The sequence below is a fragment of the Leucoraja erinacea genome, chromosome 10 (assembly GCF_028641065.1).
Source record: "Leucoraja erinacea ecotype New England chromosome 10, Leri_hhj_1, whole genome shotgun sequence".
Classification (NCBI taxonomy): Eukaryota; Metazoa; Chordata; class Chondrichthyes; order Rajiformes; family Rajidae; genus Leucoraja; species Leucoraja erinaceus.
Window position 1 is genome coordinate 26,145,230 of NC_073386.1, and position 17,007 is coordinate 26,162,236.

The 17,007-nt window shown below is 39.3% G+C and overlaps 1 protein-coding gene across 1 annotated transcript in view; it reads left to right on the forward strand.

The window, feature by feature from the left end:
• Window positions 1–17,007, forward strand: part of ttc39a (tetratricopeptide repeat domain 39A) — an 83,184-nt gene that overhangs the window by 60,351 nt on the left and 5,826 nt on the right. Inside the window, 7 exon segments of the mRNA XM_055641783.1 lie at window positions 620–687; window positions 791–850; window positions 6,049–6,210; window positions 6,809–6,900; window positions 13,663–13,783; window positions 15,040–15,151; window positions 15,995–16,109. Of these exon segments, the coding sequence (XP_055497758.1) occupies window positions 620–687; window positions 791–850; window positions 6,049–6,210; window positions 6,809–6,900; window positions 13,663–13,783; window positions 15,040–15,151; window positions 15,995–16,109 (730 nt within the window).

The following is a 17,007-nucleotide window of genomic DNA, read 5'->3' on the forward strand; positions in this document are numbered from 1 at the left end:
CTTCACTAAGAAAGACGTAAATAATCTGCCGGAAATAGCAGGGAACCGGGGGTCAAATGAGATGGCGGAACTGAGTGAAATCCAGTTTAGCCAGGAAATGGTGTTAGGTAAATTGAATGGATTAAAGGCGGATGAATCCCCAGGGCCAGATAGACTGCATCCCAGAGTACTTAAGGAAGTAGCCCCATAAATACTGGATGCATTAGTGATAATTTTTCAAAACTCTTTAGATGTATATATAAAAGGTTTTCTTCCCATCTTTCTTTAAAAAAATTTAGGCCTAGTTCCTCTTCCCAGTCTCTTCTAATTGCTTCTGACGATGGGATTTCTATATTTAGAAGGGTATTATACAAATATGATGTTAAGTTGTTTGACTTTGAATTTCTATTCATACATTCGTCTAGTATATCTGGCAGCAAAGTTTGGTAGTCTTGGGTATATGTTTTCAGATAGTCTCGAATTTGAAGATATCTGAAATATTGATTACCTTTCTATGGAAGATTTAAAAAATGAAAAATGTGACTATAGAAACCTGTATGTAACATTTGTAATTTTGTTTCTGAGATTTCATCTTAAAAGTAAATCTAATATTTTAACATTGTGACGTAATTCTAAACAGGCACAGGTGAAGGTGATGTTGATGATGCACAACGGTTACTGTTGCCCTTTCTTAAACGATATCCAAAGGTAGGAATTCTAAGAGAGGCATAAATATTTTTTTGTATAATATTAATATAAGCATTGGTGTGATTATTAAATTTAAAATGTGTTTCTCTATCTATTCCTGTAGGGTGCTATCTTCCTGTTTTTTGCGGGAAGAATTGAAGAAATCAGAGGCAATATTGATGCAGTAAGTGGTAAATAATTGGATTAAAAATGGTAAAACAGCCAACTTGCCAATGTAATTTGCCTAGCAACAAGGCAGGGTAGATTGCTTAGATGATACAATTATACAATTGCAATTATACAATTTATTTATTGTCATTTGAACCTCAAATGAAGTTCAAAAGAAATTTGGTTTCTGCAGTCGTACAACAAGTAAAGAACCAAGACACACAACCAACACAATTTACACAAACATCCATCGCAGTGAATTTCCTCCTCACTGTGATGAAAGGCAAAGTCTTGTCTCTCCCCTGTGTTCCATTCTTCTCCCGATGTTAAAGCCCCCGGCGGGCGATGGCAAGTCCCGCGGCTGTTAAGGTCGGGCTGGGCGATGTAAGGCCCCGCTCTGGGTCTTAATGTTGGAGCCCCCGGCGGGCAATGGCAAGTCCCACAGCTGTTAAAGCCGTGCCGGGCAATGTAAGGCCCCGCTCCGAGTCATTTTCAACCCCGCAACACGGGCGGGAGAGGTTACGTTGCGGGAGCTCCGAAAAGCAGTTTCCCACCAGGAACGCGCGTGCTCCCGATGTCACCGTCCACCGGACCTACGGCGGAGCCTCCGATGTTTCGGAGTCGGGTCACAGCCGCGCGCCACCACAGCTCTCCACGCTCCGGTTGGAGACCGTTCCACGGTGCTAGGCCCCAATGATAACGGAGACCCGACAGAGAAAAGGTCGGGTCACCCGTACAGGGAAGAGATGTAAAAGTTTCCCCCTCATATACACAGTTAAAAACAATATAAAAACCACAACAAACTATACATTCAACGGGACAGAAATTAAAAAAAGACAGACGGACTGCAGAGGCCGCTGCAACGTGTGTCGCACCGCCCCCAAAGCACAGGGCACATTTGATTTTTATTCTATGATTTAATGAATTTCATCCTTCATAAATGACTATCAACTATTTTTGTGTTGCAAAGAGAAATTACTGTTGGTCTTTAAGTGAAGTCACTAACTGGATTGAGCAATGCAAATAAATACAACACATTTTATTTGATTAATTTGGAAAACATTAGTAAAACTTAGTAAATCACAATTATGTGCACATCTATTCTGGTCTTTTGTTAGCATTATCAGAGAATAACTGGCATATTTCATTGGGACCCCATGAATCAAGCTGAATTTGACTCACTCCCCCTGTTGGATATCGAAGATGGAAAAAAAAACAATTCCCTGAACCCATTCAGTGTCCAGTAAAATACACAAGGACTTGGCAGCGATTAGGCATCAGGCATTTAACCTCTGTAATCTAACCAACAGTAAGCTGGGATGTAATGTTAAAATTGTACAAGGCATTGATGAGACCAAATCTGGAGTATGGTGTACAATTTTGGTCGCCCAATTATAGGAAGGATGTCAACAAAGTAGAGAGAGTACAGAGGAGATTTACTAGAATGTTGCCTGGGTTTCAACAACTAAGTTACAGAGAAAGGTTGAATAAGTTTGAATTTAGGTTGAATTTATAAGGTTGAATTTAGACGATTGAGGGGGGATCTTATAGAAACTTACAAAATTCTTAAGGGGTTGGACAGGCTAGATGCAGGAAGATTGTTCCCGATGTTAGGGAAGTCCAGGACAAGGGGTCACAGCTTAAGGATAAAGGGGAAATCCTTTAAAAACCGAGATGAGAAGAACTTTTTTTTCACACAGAGAGTGGTGAATCTCTGGAACTCTCTGCCACAGAGGGTAGTTGAGGCCAGTTCATTGGCTATATTTAAGAGGGAGTTAGATGTGGCCCTTGTGGCTAAGGGGATCAGGGGGTATGGAGAGAAGGCAGGTACGGGATACTGAGTTGGATGATCAGCCATGATCATATTGAATGGCGGTGCAGGCTCGAAGGGCCGAATGGCCTACTCCTGCACCTAATTTCTATGTTTCTATGTTTCTAAGTTAGGTCTTTATTCTCTGGAGCGCAGAAGGTTAAGGAGGGACTTGATAGAGGTCTTTAAAATGATGAGAGGGATAGACAGAGTTGATATGGACAAGCTTTTCCCTTTGAGAATAGGGAAGATTCAAACAAGAGGACATGACTTCAGAATTAAGGGACAGAAGTTTAGGGGTAACATGAGGAGGAATTTCTTTACTCAGAGAGTGGTAGCGGTGTGGAATGAGCTTCCAGTGGAAGTGGTGGCGGCAGGTTTGTTGGTATCATTTAAAAATAAATTGGATAGGCATATGGATGAGAAGAGAATGGAGGGTTATGGTATGAGTGCAGGCAGGTGGGAATAAGGGAAAAAAGTTGTTCGGCACGGAGTTGTAGGGCCGAGATGGCCTGTTTCCGTGCTGTAATTGTTATATGGTTATATAAGTTGGGCTGGATGCAGACCCTTGCTCCTGTCAAAACTGTCACATGTCTTTGCAACAGTTTATGAATGATATTTAGCACATTTAGCAACTTAAGAATAGTTTAAGTAAATATTAAAAAGGCTAATGAATTAACAAAATAATTAAAGCCATGTTAAAATAGTAATATAAATATAACTGAAGTTGCATTTTACTATTAATCTGCTGGAAGTCTCATACAAATCAATGGGGATCACAGATCCTGCACCAGTGCTGGTTGGTAAAGTATAGGATAAGCGGATTTACCAGCCTCGTGCATGGACCACACAGAGTTCAGTGACAGAGCCAAGGGACAAATGGACTGGTATATAGAAACATAGAAAATAGGCACAGAAGTAGGCCATTCGGCCCTTTGAGCCAGCACCATTCAATATGATCATGGCTGATCATCCAAAATCAGTACCCGGTTCCTGCTTCCTCCCCCCCCCCCCCCCCCCCCCCCCCCCCCCCCCCCCAAACCCTTGATTCTGTTAGCCTGAAGAGTTAAATCTAACTCTTGCTTGAAAACGACCAGTGAATTGGTCTCCACTGCCTTCTGCGGCAGAGAATTCCACAGATTCACAACTCTGGGTGAAAACGTTTTTCTTCATCTCAGTCCTAAATGGGAAATTTTTTTTTGCATCTAGCCTGTCCAATCCTTCAAGAATTTCATATGTTTCCATAAGATCCCTTCTCATCCTTCTAAACTCCAGTAAATACATGCCCAGTCGACCCATTCTTTCATCATTTCTTAGTTCCGACATACCAGGAATTAACCTGGTGAACCTACCCTGCACAATAGCAAGAATATCCTTCCTCAAATTAGGAGTTCAAAACTGCACACAATACTCCAGGTGCGGCATCACCAGGGCCCTGTACAACTGCAGTAGGACCTCCTTGCTCCTAAACCCAAATCCTCTCGCAATGAAGGGCAACATGCCATTACCTTGCAATGAAGGCCAACATGCCATTAGCCATCATCCTTATAGCCAGTCCTGGACTTGCCTAATTGGAAATGACTGAATTTGCCAGACTGGAGATGAAGTGATATTACACACCGTGGACTGGTAAAATTATGCTACTTCAAATATCAACAATAAAATAGTCGATTTATGCATCCATTGGGAAATTTGACTCAGATTTTCAGTAGAAATTTCGTTCTCAAATTAATTTGGCATAAAGATCCCCCCCCCCCCCCCCCCCCCCCCCCCCCCCCCATTTACAGTAGGGTAATTGACAAACTTTGGTACAATTTGATTTTCATTCTCACTAATCTGAAAAGTGGCAGCACTTACAAAACAGCCATTACTCACCTCAATTTGCTTAACACCAAAATATTAAAATGATTAACAGTTATACTGTTCTCTGACCTCATACAATCTCATGCTTTTGCGTTGACTGCTTTGCCAACAAAGATTACTCTTGGCATCTGAGCCCCTGGATCATTGTGGGCTGCTGACAATTTCTGCCAAATCTTACACTAATGCTCGCTGCTGCATTAGGAAAATCTCACAAACTCCATTCTCTGGAGAGAAGATTACATTTTTTTTTGCCTACAAGTGCAGGCAGAACATGTACTGCCTTGAAAAATGTTACCATTGTGTAGATTTTTAAGGACTACTCATGTTCTTATTAAAACCTCACTGGAAACTCCAGCCAGGAGTGCCTGGTAGGTCTCTATGTCCTTCATGTTGAAAAGGACAAGTTTCTTGAGCGGTTTCAGCCTGCCCAGGTCCTTCTAACTCCTCCTTAGGAGCACTCCCATCCTGCTCCCATCATTGCAGCATCTATTGATCCTTTGGCACCAACACCCGCACGGTGGCGCAGCGGTAGAGTTGCTGCCTTACAGCGCTTTCAGCGCCAGAGACCCGAGTTCGATCCTGACTACGGGTGCCATCTGTACGGAGTTTGTACATTCTCCCCATGACTGCGTGGGTTTTCTTCAAGATCTTCGTTTTTCTCCCACATTCCAAAAGCGTATAGGTTTGTAGTTTGGTCGGTATGGTATAAATGTAAAATTGTCCCTAGTGTGTGTGGATGGTGTTAAAGTGTGTTAGTATGCGGGGATCTCCGGTCGGCGTGGACTCGGTGGGCCGAAGTACCTGTTTTCACGCTGTATCTCTAAACGAAACTAAACATCCAGTAGATAGAAGTGTTGCTTAGTGTGCCATGTCACTTAGATCTCCCTGAAACTATCACACCTATGGTGATACATTTTTAAATGGTGAGAACTTGTAACATGTCAATGGGGAATGTGTTATGTACAGAAACCTGACAATACTGCTCTGTAAACCACAATGTTCTTGCTCATTATGCAACTTGAACTGACAATGTTGGGGTGACATACAGTGCTGTTTAAATGCCAAAAGAAAATGTTGTGGAGTTATTTCTCAACATATCTGTTTTGCTTTGTACAGCCTATTCAGATTTGTATAAATTATGTCATTGATTGTCTTGGCTACATATCACATTTTGCCGACTACAAGCAAGATTGAATAGTGATATTCCACATAATTCCCACCCCTGACAAACTTATTACTCCTGGATAACGGTTTATGAGTATTTTTTTTAAACAGTCCTTATATATATATATATATATATATATATATATATATATATAAAGAGGCTCTCTTTCTTTCTCCCTACCTACCAAGAACTAATTTACATCCAGGTTCATTCAAAAGCATTAAACAATTCTGAATAAAAAGTACGCAATCCTGACAATGGAATGGAAGAAAACTTATTGCGCAGGAAATATAGTGTACAAAATTGAATAGCTTATCTAAAATTGAAGCTCACTTTAATTTTGATATATTTATCCTTTGTTGCATTGATACTTCAGGCTATTTCACGCTTTGAGGAGTGCTGCGAAGCCCAGCAACATTGGAAACAATTTCATCACATGTGCTACTGGGAACTGATGTGGTGTTTTACATTTAAACGTCAGTGGAAGATGGCATATTTCTACGCTGACCTATTGTGTAAAGAAAATTCATGGTCTAAGGTAAGGGTAACGTTAAATGAGAAATTGATCTGAAAATCAATGGACCAGCGGAATGACCTCCAGCATTCAGTGAAAATAATCCAAGTCTATCTAACCTCTCGCTGTGGCTAATACCCCTCTAATTCAGACATAATTCTGGTAAAGGTCCTCTGGATTCTTACCAAAGCCTCCACGTCCTTCCTGTAATTCTTGTATCATTTCTAATTTCCTATTATTGAGGGGACGTATTACACAGCACTGCAGTTACCTAGTGGACTGAGATATATATTTCTTCATTTTGGTGATGTAGTTTAAAACATTGCTCTCACTCTTTCTGAACTTGTTTGTCCTTTGTTCTTAAAGCTGTTAATAACTACGGAAAATTGTTAGATAATTTCTAATTTATTCTCATTGATTAACATTATAAATTAGCTCTTTGTAATTATAAATTTAAGTTGATTAATCTAGTCATTCCTAATGCTGGAATAAATATTTTATCTGGTATTCAATATTGTGAGAGAAAATCACTTTGGAGAAAAATGCACTGAAAAGCTGAATGTACTGAAAAGCTGAAATAAAAAGATTAAATTACACATCTATTTTTTCCATGTCAACATAGTCTACATACGTGTACATGAAGGCAGCCTATCTCAACATGTTTGGAAAAGAGGACTACAAACCCTTTGGAGATGATGAAATTGAACTATTCAGGTTTGTGTTTTAACAAATTAACCTGCTTGTACAGGCACTCCGCGACTTGCGTATGGGCTACGTAACATGAAGCCTTGCCTAAATCAGATTTTAGGTAAGTCGTAATCACCATCCACATCCCCTGCCCAAAATAATTCAGGGAGTATTCACAGTCTCAGCTACATCTGGGGCATTTTGTGGGGCTGACAGCCTTCTGGGTAAGCATCTAGCTGGCTTGTTTCTGATGTAAACAAAATTACAAACTGCCTTGATTGCACTAGGGACTGAGTGTAGAATTGTTTACGTAAGTGCAAGTTTATGTAAGTTGATGAGTATCTGTACTCATTTGATTTACTTGCGATTTTGATCCTCTGCAATGTATAGCAGATACAGTGCATTCAGAAAGTATTCAGGCCCCTTCACTTTTTACACATTTTGTTACGTTACAGCCTTATTTTAAAATTGATTACATGTATTTTTTTAATCATCAATCTACACACAATACCCAATAATGAAGAAGCGAAAACAGGTGTTTAGACATTTTTGCAAGGTAATTAAAAGTAAATAACGGAAATTTCACATTTACATAAGTATTCAGACTTTCTGCTATGACACTCAAAATTGAAAGATTCATCCCATATCCATTGATTATCTTTGAGATGTTTCTACAACTTTATTGGAGTCCACCAGTGGTAAATTAAATTGATAGGACATGATTTGGAATGGCACAGACCTGTCTATATGTTGCCAAACTGCATGTCAGAGCACAAAACCAAGCCATTTGTCCGTAGACACTTTTTTCGGGACAAATACATTAAAACAATTTCTGCAGCATTGCAGTTCCCGAGGAGCACAGTGGCCTCTGTCATTCTTGAATGGAAGAACTTTGAAACCACCAGGACTCTTCATAGAGCTGGCCGCCCGGCCAAACTGAGCAATCGGGGGAGAAGGGCCTTGGTCAGGGAGGTGACGAAGAACCCGATGGTCAAAAACGGACTTTCTGCCAACTAATTAATGCACTCCACCAATCAGGCCTAAAGGGTGTGTAAATATATGCACACCTTTTATGAACCCACAATGCATTATACACTGCTCTCACCAGGAAGCATACAGCATTGAATTTTTTCAGCGCAGGAACTTTCAATCGAAAAGATTACAGAGAGATCATGAAAACCTGCTCCAGATGCTTGACAACTTTAATGACATCAGTTGGAAATAGATCATCCTTGTCGATGCAGCTATAATAAAAAAAAACATAAATGCAGGTGTGCCAAGATATTAATAAACAAAGTACTGGGAAAAGGAAAATCAAATTTGAATAATAGTCATGGGAGGTCAAAAAGGTCTGAAAACAATATGTAGTATGTGATTTTTCAGCTATTTATTTTTAATACTTTGCAAACATTTCTAAACACCTGTTTTTTCTCGTTTGACTGTTTTTTAGATTGTTTTTCCCTTTGCCTAACTCCATACATTTGATGTTGCCTTAATAGTAGTTCCTCAGGAAAAACTGGATAGCAAAGTAACAAGCATCTCCAATTGTCTTTTCAAAAATCCAGCCACTCTAATATGAAATGATCCAGGATATTCAAGTATAAATTAGGGTGTCTTTGACTGTTTTTTGTTTTCCAAATTTGATTAGCAGTAAAGCATAAATGCACACTATTTATTCTTTCCAATGTAGGGATAAATATTTTCTTTCAGGGAATATTGCAGTGGTCAAAATACAAAGTACTGGAGGAACTCAGCAGGTCAGGCAGCAACTGTAGAGGAGATCGACAGGCGAAGTTCAGGTCCGGGACCCTACTTTAGACTCGGAATGCTGCCTGATCTGCTGAATTTTTCCAGCAGTATGTTTTGTGCAACATTCCAGCATCTGCAGTTCCATGTGTCCCCATTGCATGATGGTAATCTGAGATCAGGTGATTCAGCATTGAAAGATATCTGTTCCCAGCTTCTTTGTATTATTGGATGCTATTGGAAGAAGTTTTTAGAATGTCTTTGGCACTTCATAAGGGATATGTTTTCAATAATCTTCAGGTTCGTCAACATTTGAAGTGTTTTAGGAAGATTTGATTAGAGTCATACAGCACAGAAACAGGTCCTTTGGTTCAAGTCATCCATGCTTACCATGATGTCCCATCTAGGCTAGTCCCATTTGTCTGCATTTGGCCCACATCCCTCTAGTTTAGTTTATTAATGTCACGTATAGTGAAAAGCTTTTTTGTTGCATGCTAGGCAGTTAGCGGAAAGACTGTACTTGGTTATAATCAAGCCGTCCACAGTGTACGGCACAGGAGAAAGGGAATAACGTTTAGTGCAAGATGAAGTCCAGTAAAGTCTCTAAACCTTTCCTATCTATGTAGCTGTCCAAATGTCTTTTAAATGTTATTATTGGATCTGGCTCAACTAATTCCTCTGGCAGCTTCGTCACATATTCCTACTCAGTTACCCCTGAAGTTCCTATTAAATTTTTCCCTTAAACCTATGTCCTCTAGTTTTGAATCTTCTACCCTGGGAAAAAAGTCTCTGTATTCACCCTATCTCCTCCATGATTTTATACACCTCTATAAGATCATTGCTTTGGCCCCTCTGGCAACATCCTTATAAATCTTCTCTTTCCAGCTTAATGGCAACTTTTTTCTCGCAGGGTGACTGAAACTGAATCCATACTCCAAATGTGGTCTCAGCAGCTTCTTTCACGACTTTAATAATGACCCAACTTCAATACTCAGATCCTTGACTGACGAAAATCAAAGTGTCAAAAGCCTTCTGTAAAACAACTTTCAGGGACCTGTATACTCCCAGATTCCTCTGCTCGACAGCCCTTTCCAGGATCCAACTCTTTACTGTGAAGGTCCAGCCAGTTTGGCTTCCTAAAATCTGGCACCTCACATTTTTCTGTTAAACACCATTAGTCACTGAAGAAGGGTCTCGACCCGAAACGTCGCCTATTCCTTCTCTCCATCGATGCTGCCTGATCTGCTGAGTTTCTCCAGCATTTTTGTCTACCTTCGATTCTTTTCAGCATAGAAACATTGAAAATAGGTGCAGGAGTAGGCCATTCGGCCCTTCGAGCCTGCACCGCCATTCAATATGATCATGGCTGATCATAGCATCTGCAGTTCTTTCTTAAATATTAGGCACTGTTCAGTCTACTTACTCTCAACATCAAGATCCTGCTGTAATTATTGATAATCATCTTCCCTGTCAACAATGCCACCTATTTCGAGCCATCTGCAAACTTAATCATTGTGCGTTGTACATTCTCATCCAAACCGTTAATATAATGACAAAAAGCAATGGGCCCAGCACCACTGTGCCACGCCTCCAGTCTGAAAAACAACTTTTTATACTACACTCAGTTTCATTCCATGAAACCAATGTTGTACCCAGTTAGCTAGGTTTCTCTAGATCTGATATTATATAATCTTCCAGAGCAGCCTATCGTGATTTTCAAATAATTTGCTGAAGTCCATGTAAATCACATCTACCTTCTTGGTTATTACTTCAAGAACATCATTCAAATTCACGAGGCATGATCTCCCATGCATGAAACCAGGCTGATTATCCTTAATTTTAATTTCTGTCATTCCAAATGAATATATCTTATCCCTCGGAATCCTCTCCAGTCACTTTCCTGCCATAGATGTAATGTTTACTAACCTATAGTTCCCAGATTTTTTTTTTTTATCCTGTCTTAATTAGAGACATAACATTAGCCACCCTCCAGTCTACCAGCACGTCATCCTTGTCTAACAATGATTCGTATTTCTCTGCCAGGACTCCTGTCATTTATTTTCTAGCTCCCCACAGTGTCCTAGTATTTACCAGGCCCGGGAGATGTATCTACCAGGGTATTCAATTGTGCTTCCTTGAAGTTTGTGACATAGTTGCATTAGTATAGTGGAAATTGGTTATATGACATGCGTGAGATTTAAGTCTAAGGTTAGGTCCTCAATATGTTTCCAGTGTCCACTTTGTACAATTAACCTCGCAGATCCTATATGTTGTAAAGGTACTTTAAATGCAATATGAAGAATTTAAGTTTGTGTGTTGTTTTAAAAGAACTAGTAATTCTGGATTCTAATTAAAGTAATATTTAGGTACTTACAAATAAGCTCAAATATATTTAATTTACGGTTTTATCACCATGCTTTTCTAATGCCCTTCTCTCCGCTGTGAATTGGGGGAGTTGATGGGCATGTGAATGAGAATAGATTACAGGGAATTAAGTGAGGGAATGGGACAGGTGGGAAAATGCTGAGAGCTAGAATAGACTTTGGTCTGAAAGGCATGAAAATGTTGTGAACTATATGAGCCAACAATGCCGCAGTGCAGTGCTACCCCCTGCTGGCAATATACCCATGTAACTAAAGGTCAAGACTCAAATAGCAAATGTTTCAATGGATATTTACTGAAGTTTTAAAGTATTTGTCTTTTCAAAGAGCCTTTTCTCCAAATACTTCCAACAATGTTAAAATATGAAAGTAAAAACAATAGGCAAAATATTATGTAGGAAGGAACTGTAAATGCTGGTTTACACGGAAGATAGACACAAAATGCTGAAGTAACCCAAGATCTCTGGATAGAAGGAATGGGTGGCGTTTTGGGAATGTCCGAACTTACTCCAGCTGAGTTACTCCAGCATTTTGTGTCTACCTTAGTCAAAATAATATATTGGCCAGTATTGAAATATTGACAATGAAAGCACTGTGACCTTTGGTGTCTGCATGTAAAGTTAACCCCGCAAGATCAGAGGTTGTTGTCAGTGATACTTCACTTTTTCAAAAAATTACGAGAAGACACACAATCTTTATACATGGATTAAATAAACAATGCAGTTTTTTGAGAACGCTTCTTCATAGGCAGAATTATTTATACCACAATTAATATATTTGTTTTCAAGCAATTCCAATATATATTCACACTAATTTATATGGGACTACAGAACACATAGAATATTTTAAAGAAGTGGGGGGTTTATCAAAAACCCAGATTATTCATTTGGAAGTAGTTTATTCATATCTGGAGTCTGGAGGCAGTAATATTTGCATGCATGGAGAAATCCTGCTCTCAGAGAGTAAAAGGAATAGTTATATATTTGAATCATAATACCCAATGGATATCAGTGCATATAATAAGAATTGGAAACAAAAAAAAGCATAGGATACACGTGAAACTTGACAACACATATCACCTTTCCTGTACTGACTTTATTCACATAGATTTCAAACTGGAAATTTGGCAATAAATGGTCATTTCAATCCTATTAATAATTTAATTCCAAATGCGTCTAGTCTGGATGAAAAGTTGTGAAAATTAGTCTTCAAAGTTGAATAAATTCTGGAGTGATTTTTGCTTCAAAAATTTTCAAAGTTAGCAACAAAACGGAATTCTTGGCATAGGAAAGATAAATTTAAATAAAATCAAAATGTGCTTTTTAATTATTCTATTGATACAAACCAACTGTTAAAATGTGGATTAGGAATATGATGAACATAGCACGCCTTGAAGAAATGAGACCTCATAGATAAATATGCTAATTCTTAAAGAGTTGGTCTCCTTTCAATTTTTGGAATCATGTGCAGCGGTGAAATTGCCGATAGTTCATGACGCGGATAGATCTACATATTTTGGACCATCCTACTCTCTCTTTCTCTCTTCCTTTTTTTTTTTATAATGCCAGCACAATGCACCCACTTTCTTTTTCTTGATCTGCTTACTTTTTTCTTATAACATAAAACTAGAGGTTGTACATAGAATGGATTACGGTATTACATAGTTGGCACCTAAAATTAGGCGCCACTGTACTGTTTTGTGCTGTATTAACTTCTAATAAAATAAACAAAAAAAAAAAAAAAAAAATGGGGTGACGGTTAATGACAAATGTCTATTCACCATCCAGATTAATGGTGACACCAGAGGTGGAAGGATTACATGTTTAAATTTTATTTTTCTGTCAAGCGTTAGCGTTGGTGTGTTTAGATTATTCCCCGCACATCCTTGAAAATATCTAACCCTAAATACGAAAAAACCCGCATTAAACCTTCTCTCATCGAAACACATATCACGCAATGGATGTTGTATGAAAGAAACATATCACTAGATTTCAAAACTGATTTTTAGATCCTTTAGAAGAAGCTTTTGAATTGTGCCTTGTGAATTGTGCCTTGAAGAACATGGAAAAGCTTTGAGGTGTCAGGACGTGAGTCACGCCATAAAAAACCGCAACAAGGTCAGAGGCATGTGGTTAGACTTCCTCTGATTTGATTGACTGACATGTTGTGGCACACATGTTACATACCATATCTCATCCCTTGCCAAATGTTATCTAAAATCTGCTGCACTTGTGTCTGTTTCACATGTTGAGGAAATTGTGAATGGAACTGAACATTATGCTGTCATCAGTAAAAATCCCCAATTCAGAAGTTATAATGGAGGGAAGTCATTGACCCATTCCTTCGCTCCAGAGATGCTGCCTGTCCCACTGAGTTACTCCAGCATTTTGTGTCTACCAAAGTCATTGATGAAGCAGCTGAAGATGGTGCACCCAGATCTTGTAAAGTGCTGCCTCATCATGTCAATTATGTACATTGTGGTTTCTCTGATGAATGAATATTCTTTCTTATCATTATTTTCAACTGATAAATAGCAAAGTGGTGTCAAATGCTAATATATTTTGCAAAACTGAATTTAAGTTTTTATGTTTGCCTAATGAAAATCCTATGCTAGAAAATACTGGAGAGTATTATTCACATCTATATCACTATTCATCATCAGAAAGGTGCCAATTATGAAACAGAAAATTGCTGGAAAGTCTCTGCCAACAGAAAAGTTTGCAATCAGAAAAGCTCGACGGTATCTTTCACAAAATCCTGTAAAACTCACAGTACCTGCCTTGGTGAGCAACAGTACAATTTATAAAAGTGTATTATTGTTTCCCAAAGTTTCCAGACACTGAATGCTGTTTATTCTCATTATTGTCCTTTTGATCATGAATATCACACTTTTGTGGTAAGCTGCCATTTTATGAGTGAAGCTGTTCCTTCTTCTTACCTGTATAAACTGCATTGTTTCTGTTCTTGAGATTTGTAATAGAAAAAAAATCACATGTGGTTAAAGTGCACATTGTCAGATTTTAATAAAGGCCATTTTTATACATTTTGGTTTCACCATCAAGAAATTACAGCAGCGTTTATACATAGTCCCCACATTTCAGGGCACCATAATGTTTGGGACACAGCAATGTCATGCAAAATGAAAGTAGTCACGTTTAGTATTTTGTTGCATATCCGTTGCATGCAATGACTGCTTGAAGTCTGCGAATCATGGATATCACCAGTTGTTGGGTGTCTTCACTGGTGATGCTCTGCCAGGCCTGTATTGCAGCCATCTTTAGCTTATGCTTGTTTTGGGGGCTAGTCCCCTTCAGTTTTCTCTTCAACATATAAAAGACATGCTCAATTGGGTTCAGATCAGGTGATTGACTTGGCCACTCAAGAATTTACAATTTTTTTAGATTTGGAAAACTCCTTTATTGCTTTGGCAGTATGTTTGGGATAATTGTCTGGCTGTAGAATAAACTGCAGGCAAATGAGTTTTGAGGCATTTGTTTGAACTTGATCAGATGGATGTGTCAATACACTTCAAAATTCATTATGCTACTACCATCAGCCATTGTATCAACACCTCCCCAAAAATCTCAATCAAATTTGTGAGACAGTAACTTTCCCCTCGTAAAGCCATGTTGACTGTCAATAATACTATGCTTTTCCAAATGCCAGTAAATCTTGTCCCTGAGAATCTTTTCCAATTTTCTGGATTATCCCTGTTGCCCATCTTAAACAAAGGAACAACATTGACTATTCTCCAGTCTTCTGGGATCCCATCTGTGGCTAAAAAGAAGACGAAGATCTCTTTCAAGATCCCAGGAACACGTTCTTTGCCTTCCTCAGTATCAATCAGACCAGGCCATGGGGACTTATCCAGATCAGTTTCTCACCAAACATCACCACCTTAATATTTATTACAGAGAAATTTAACTTTTTTTTATTACATTTACCTTTTTTTAAACTCGAAACTCAGTTTTATATTTTGCTGTTGCATATGATGTGTAAAATAGCAAGAGAGATATAATTTGATCCATATTTTTTCCAGGAAATGATGTACATTTGGAATGGCTACACAGTAATTGGGAAACATCAAGATCTGACAGAAGGCATGCTAGAGACGCTTAACGATGCTGAGAGGACACTTAACAGTGGCCCAGGTATGTTCATTCACATTTAGCATGAAGGATAATTTGACCCATTGGAAAAGTGATAGGGAGCTGCAAGGCAGTGACACACTTGCAGATTTTGGATAGACCATGAGTATATAGACAGATTTAGTTTTAAGTTTTAGTTTTGGAGATGCAGCATGGAAACTGACCCTTCGGTCCACCAAGTCTACGCTAACCACTGACCAACTATTCATGCTAGTTCCACGTTACCCCACATTTCCACCTACTCTCTACACGCTTTGGCCAATTAACCTACAAAGCCACACATGTTGGGATGTGTAGGAAAGTGAAGCACTTGAAGAAAACACGTGGGGTCACAGGGAAATGCGCAAACTCTGCACGAACAGTACCTAATGTCAAGATTGAGCCTGCATCTCTGGCGCTGGGGGGCAGCAGCTCTACCATGGGAATTATCTAAAAGAATTCAATGCGTTTCACGTCCTATTTCAGCAGTAATCCTCCAACCAATGTCAACACTAAGAAGAGTCAGAAGAGAAAGTTTTTTAAGAATGTTGGTGCTGTGGCTTCCAGCAGCGTAAATCAGATTATCTGGTTCTCTCATCACAATTTGTGATTTCTTGCTGAGCAGAGATTAGTTTCCACAGTTACTGCAGTTCAGCTTTGATCTTCTGAGGATATGAAACATCCTAAATTAATGACTATTTAAAAAAAAAAGTGTTCTTTAGCACATACAGGATAAACATATGTTTTCTAGATGAGGTCTTAATTTAACAAAAGTGCCTACTTTTCCTTTCATAATGCTTATATTTTTCAAAAAGGCTTATAAAGTTATGATGTTATTGTTCTTCTAACCTTTTCTTTTAATTTCAGTAAATGAGTACCTGATGGATGACCAATGTTTGGTGAAGTTGCTTAAAGGTCTTTGTCTCAAACATTTGGACAGACAAGTGGAAGCAGAAGAGTACTTTAGTTGGATTCATACAAAGTAAGTAGAATTAAATGAAAGACTAATATAGTTTCAGAAAACGATTCCCAACTGTTGGCAGATTTAGTAAATGATCTTGCTGTGGATAACAGCAGGAGCAAATCATTTAGAAGCTTAAGTTTGTATTGCCTTTCAACGAAAACATGGATTTCATATCTCCACAAGTTCAACGTAGTTTGAGTAACTTAGCAGGTCAGGCAGCATCTCTGGAGAACATGGATAGGTAATGTTGCGGGTCGGTCCTTAGATTAAGTGTTGGAGAGGGGGGGAGGGGGAGGAGGTGGGTAGAAAGCTAGAAGAGAGGCTGGGGCTGGCTTGTCAAAGCCTGGCAAATGATAGATGGATATAGGTGAGGGTGGGGTTTGATAGGCAGATGGTTGTACAAAGGCCAGAGATAAAGAAAAAGTGTGAGATAAGGATGGAAGAGGTGCAAATTGCGAAGCCAGAAGAAGGAATTACAGGTGGAAGGAGATGGGGAAGGGGAGACATGGGTACAAATCCAGGTGGGGCACAGGGAAGAGTGGGGGGAATTGGGGAGGGGGAGCGGAGAAGGGCATTTTGTTTGTAGGTCACTTACCTGAAATTGGAGAATTCAATGTTCATACTGTTAAGGTATAGAAACAGGTGTTACATCTCCTGCAACTCCCCCTCTCACTCCTATGTAAACCTTTCTGTCCTGTGACTCCTCCATTGTCAGAGTGAGGCCACATACAAACTGGAGCCTGCATATCTGCACCTTATATTCCACTTGGTTAACCCCCATCCCCTTCTCCGTGCCCCACCTAGATCCACACCTATTTCTCAGCTCTCCTCCCCCCCCCCCCCCCCCCCCCCCCCCCCCATCTTCTGCCAATATTTTTACCTCTTCTATCCTTATCTCACACTCACACTTTTTGGC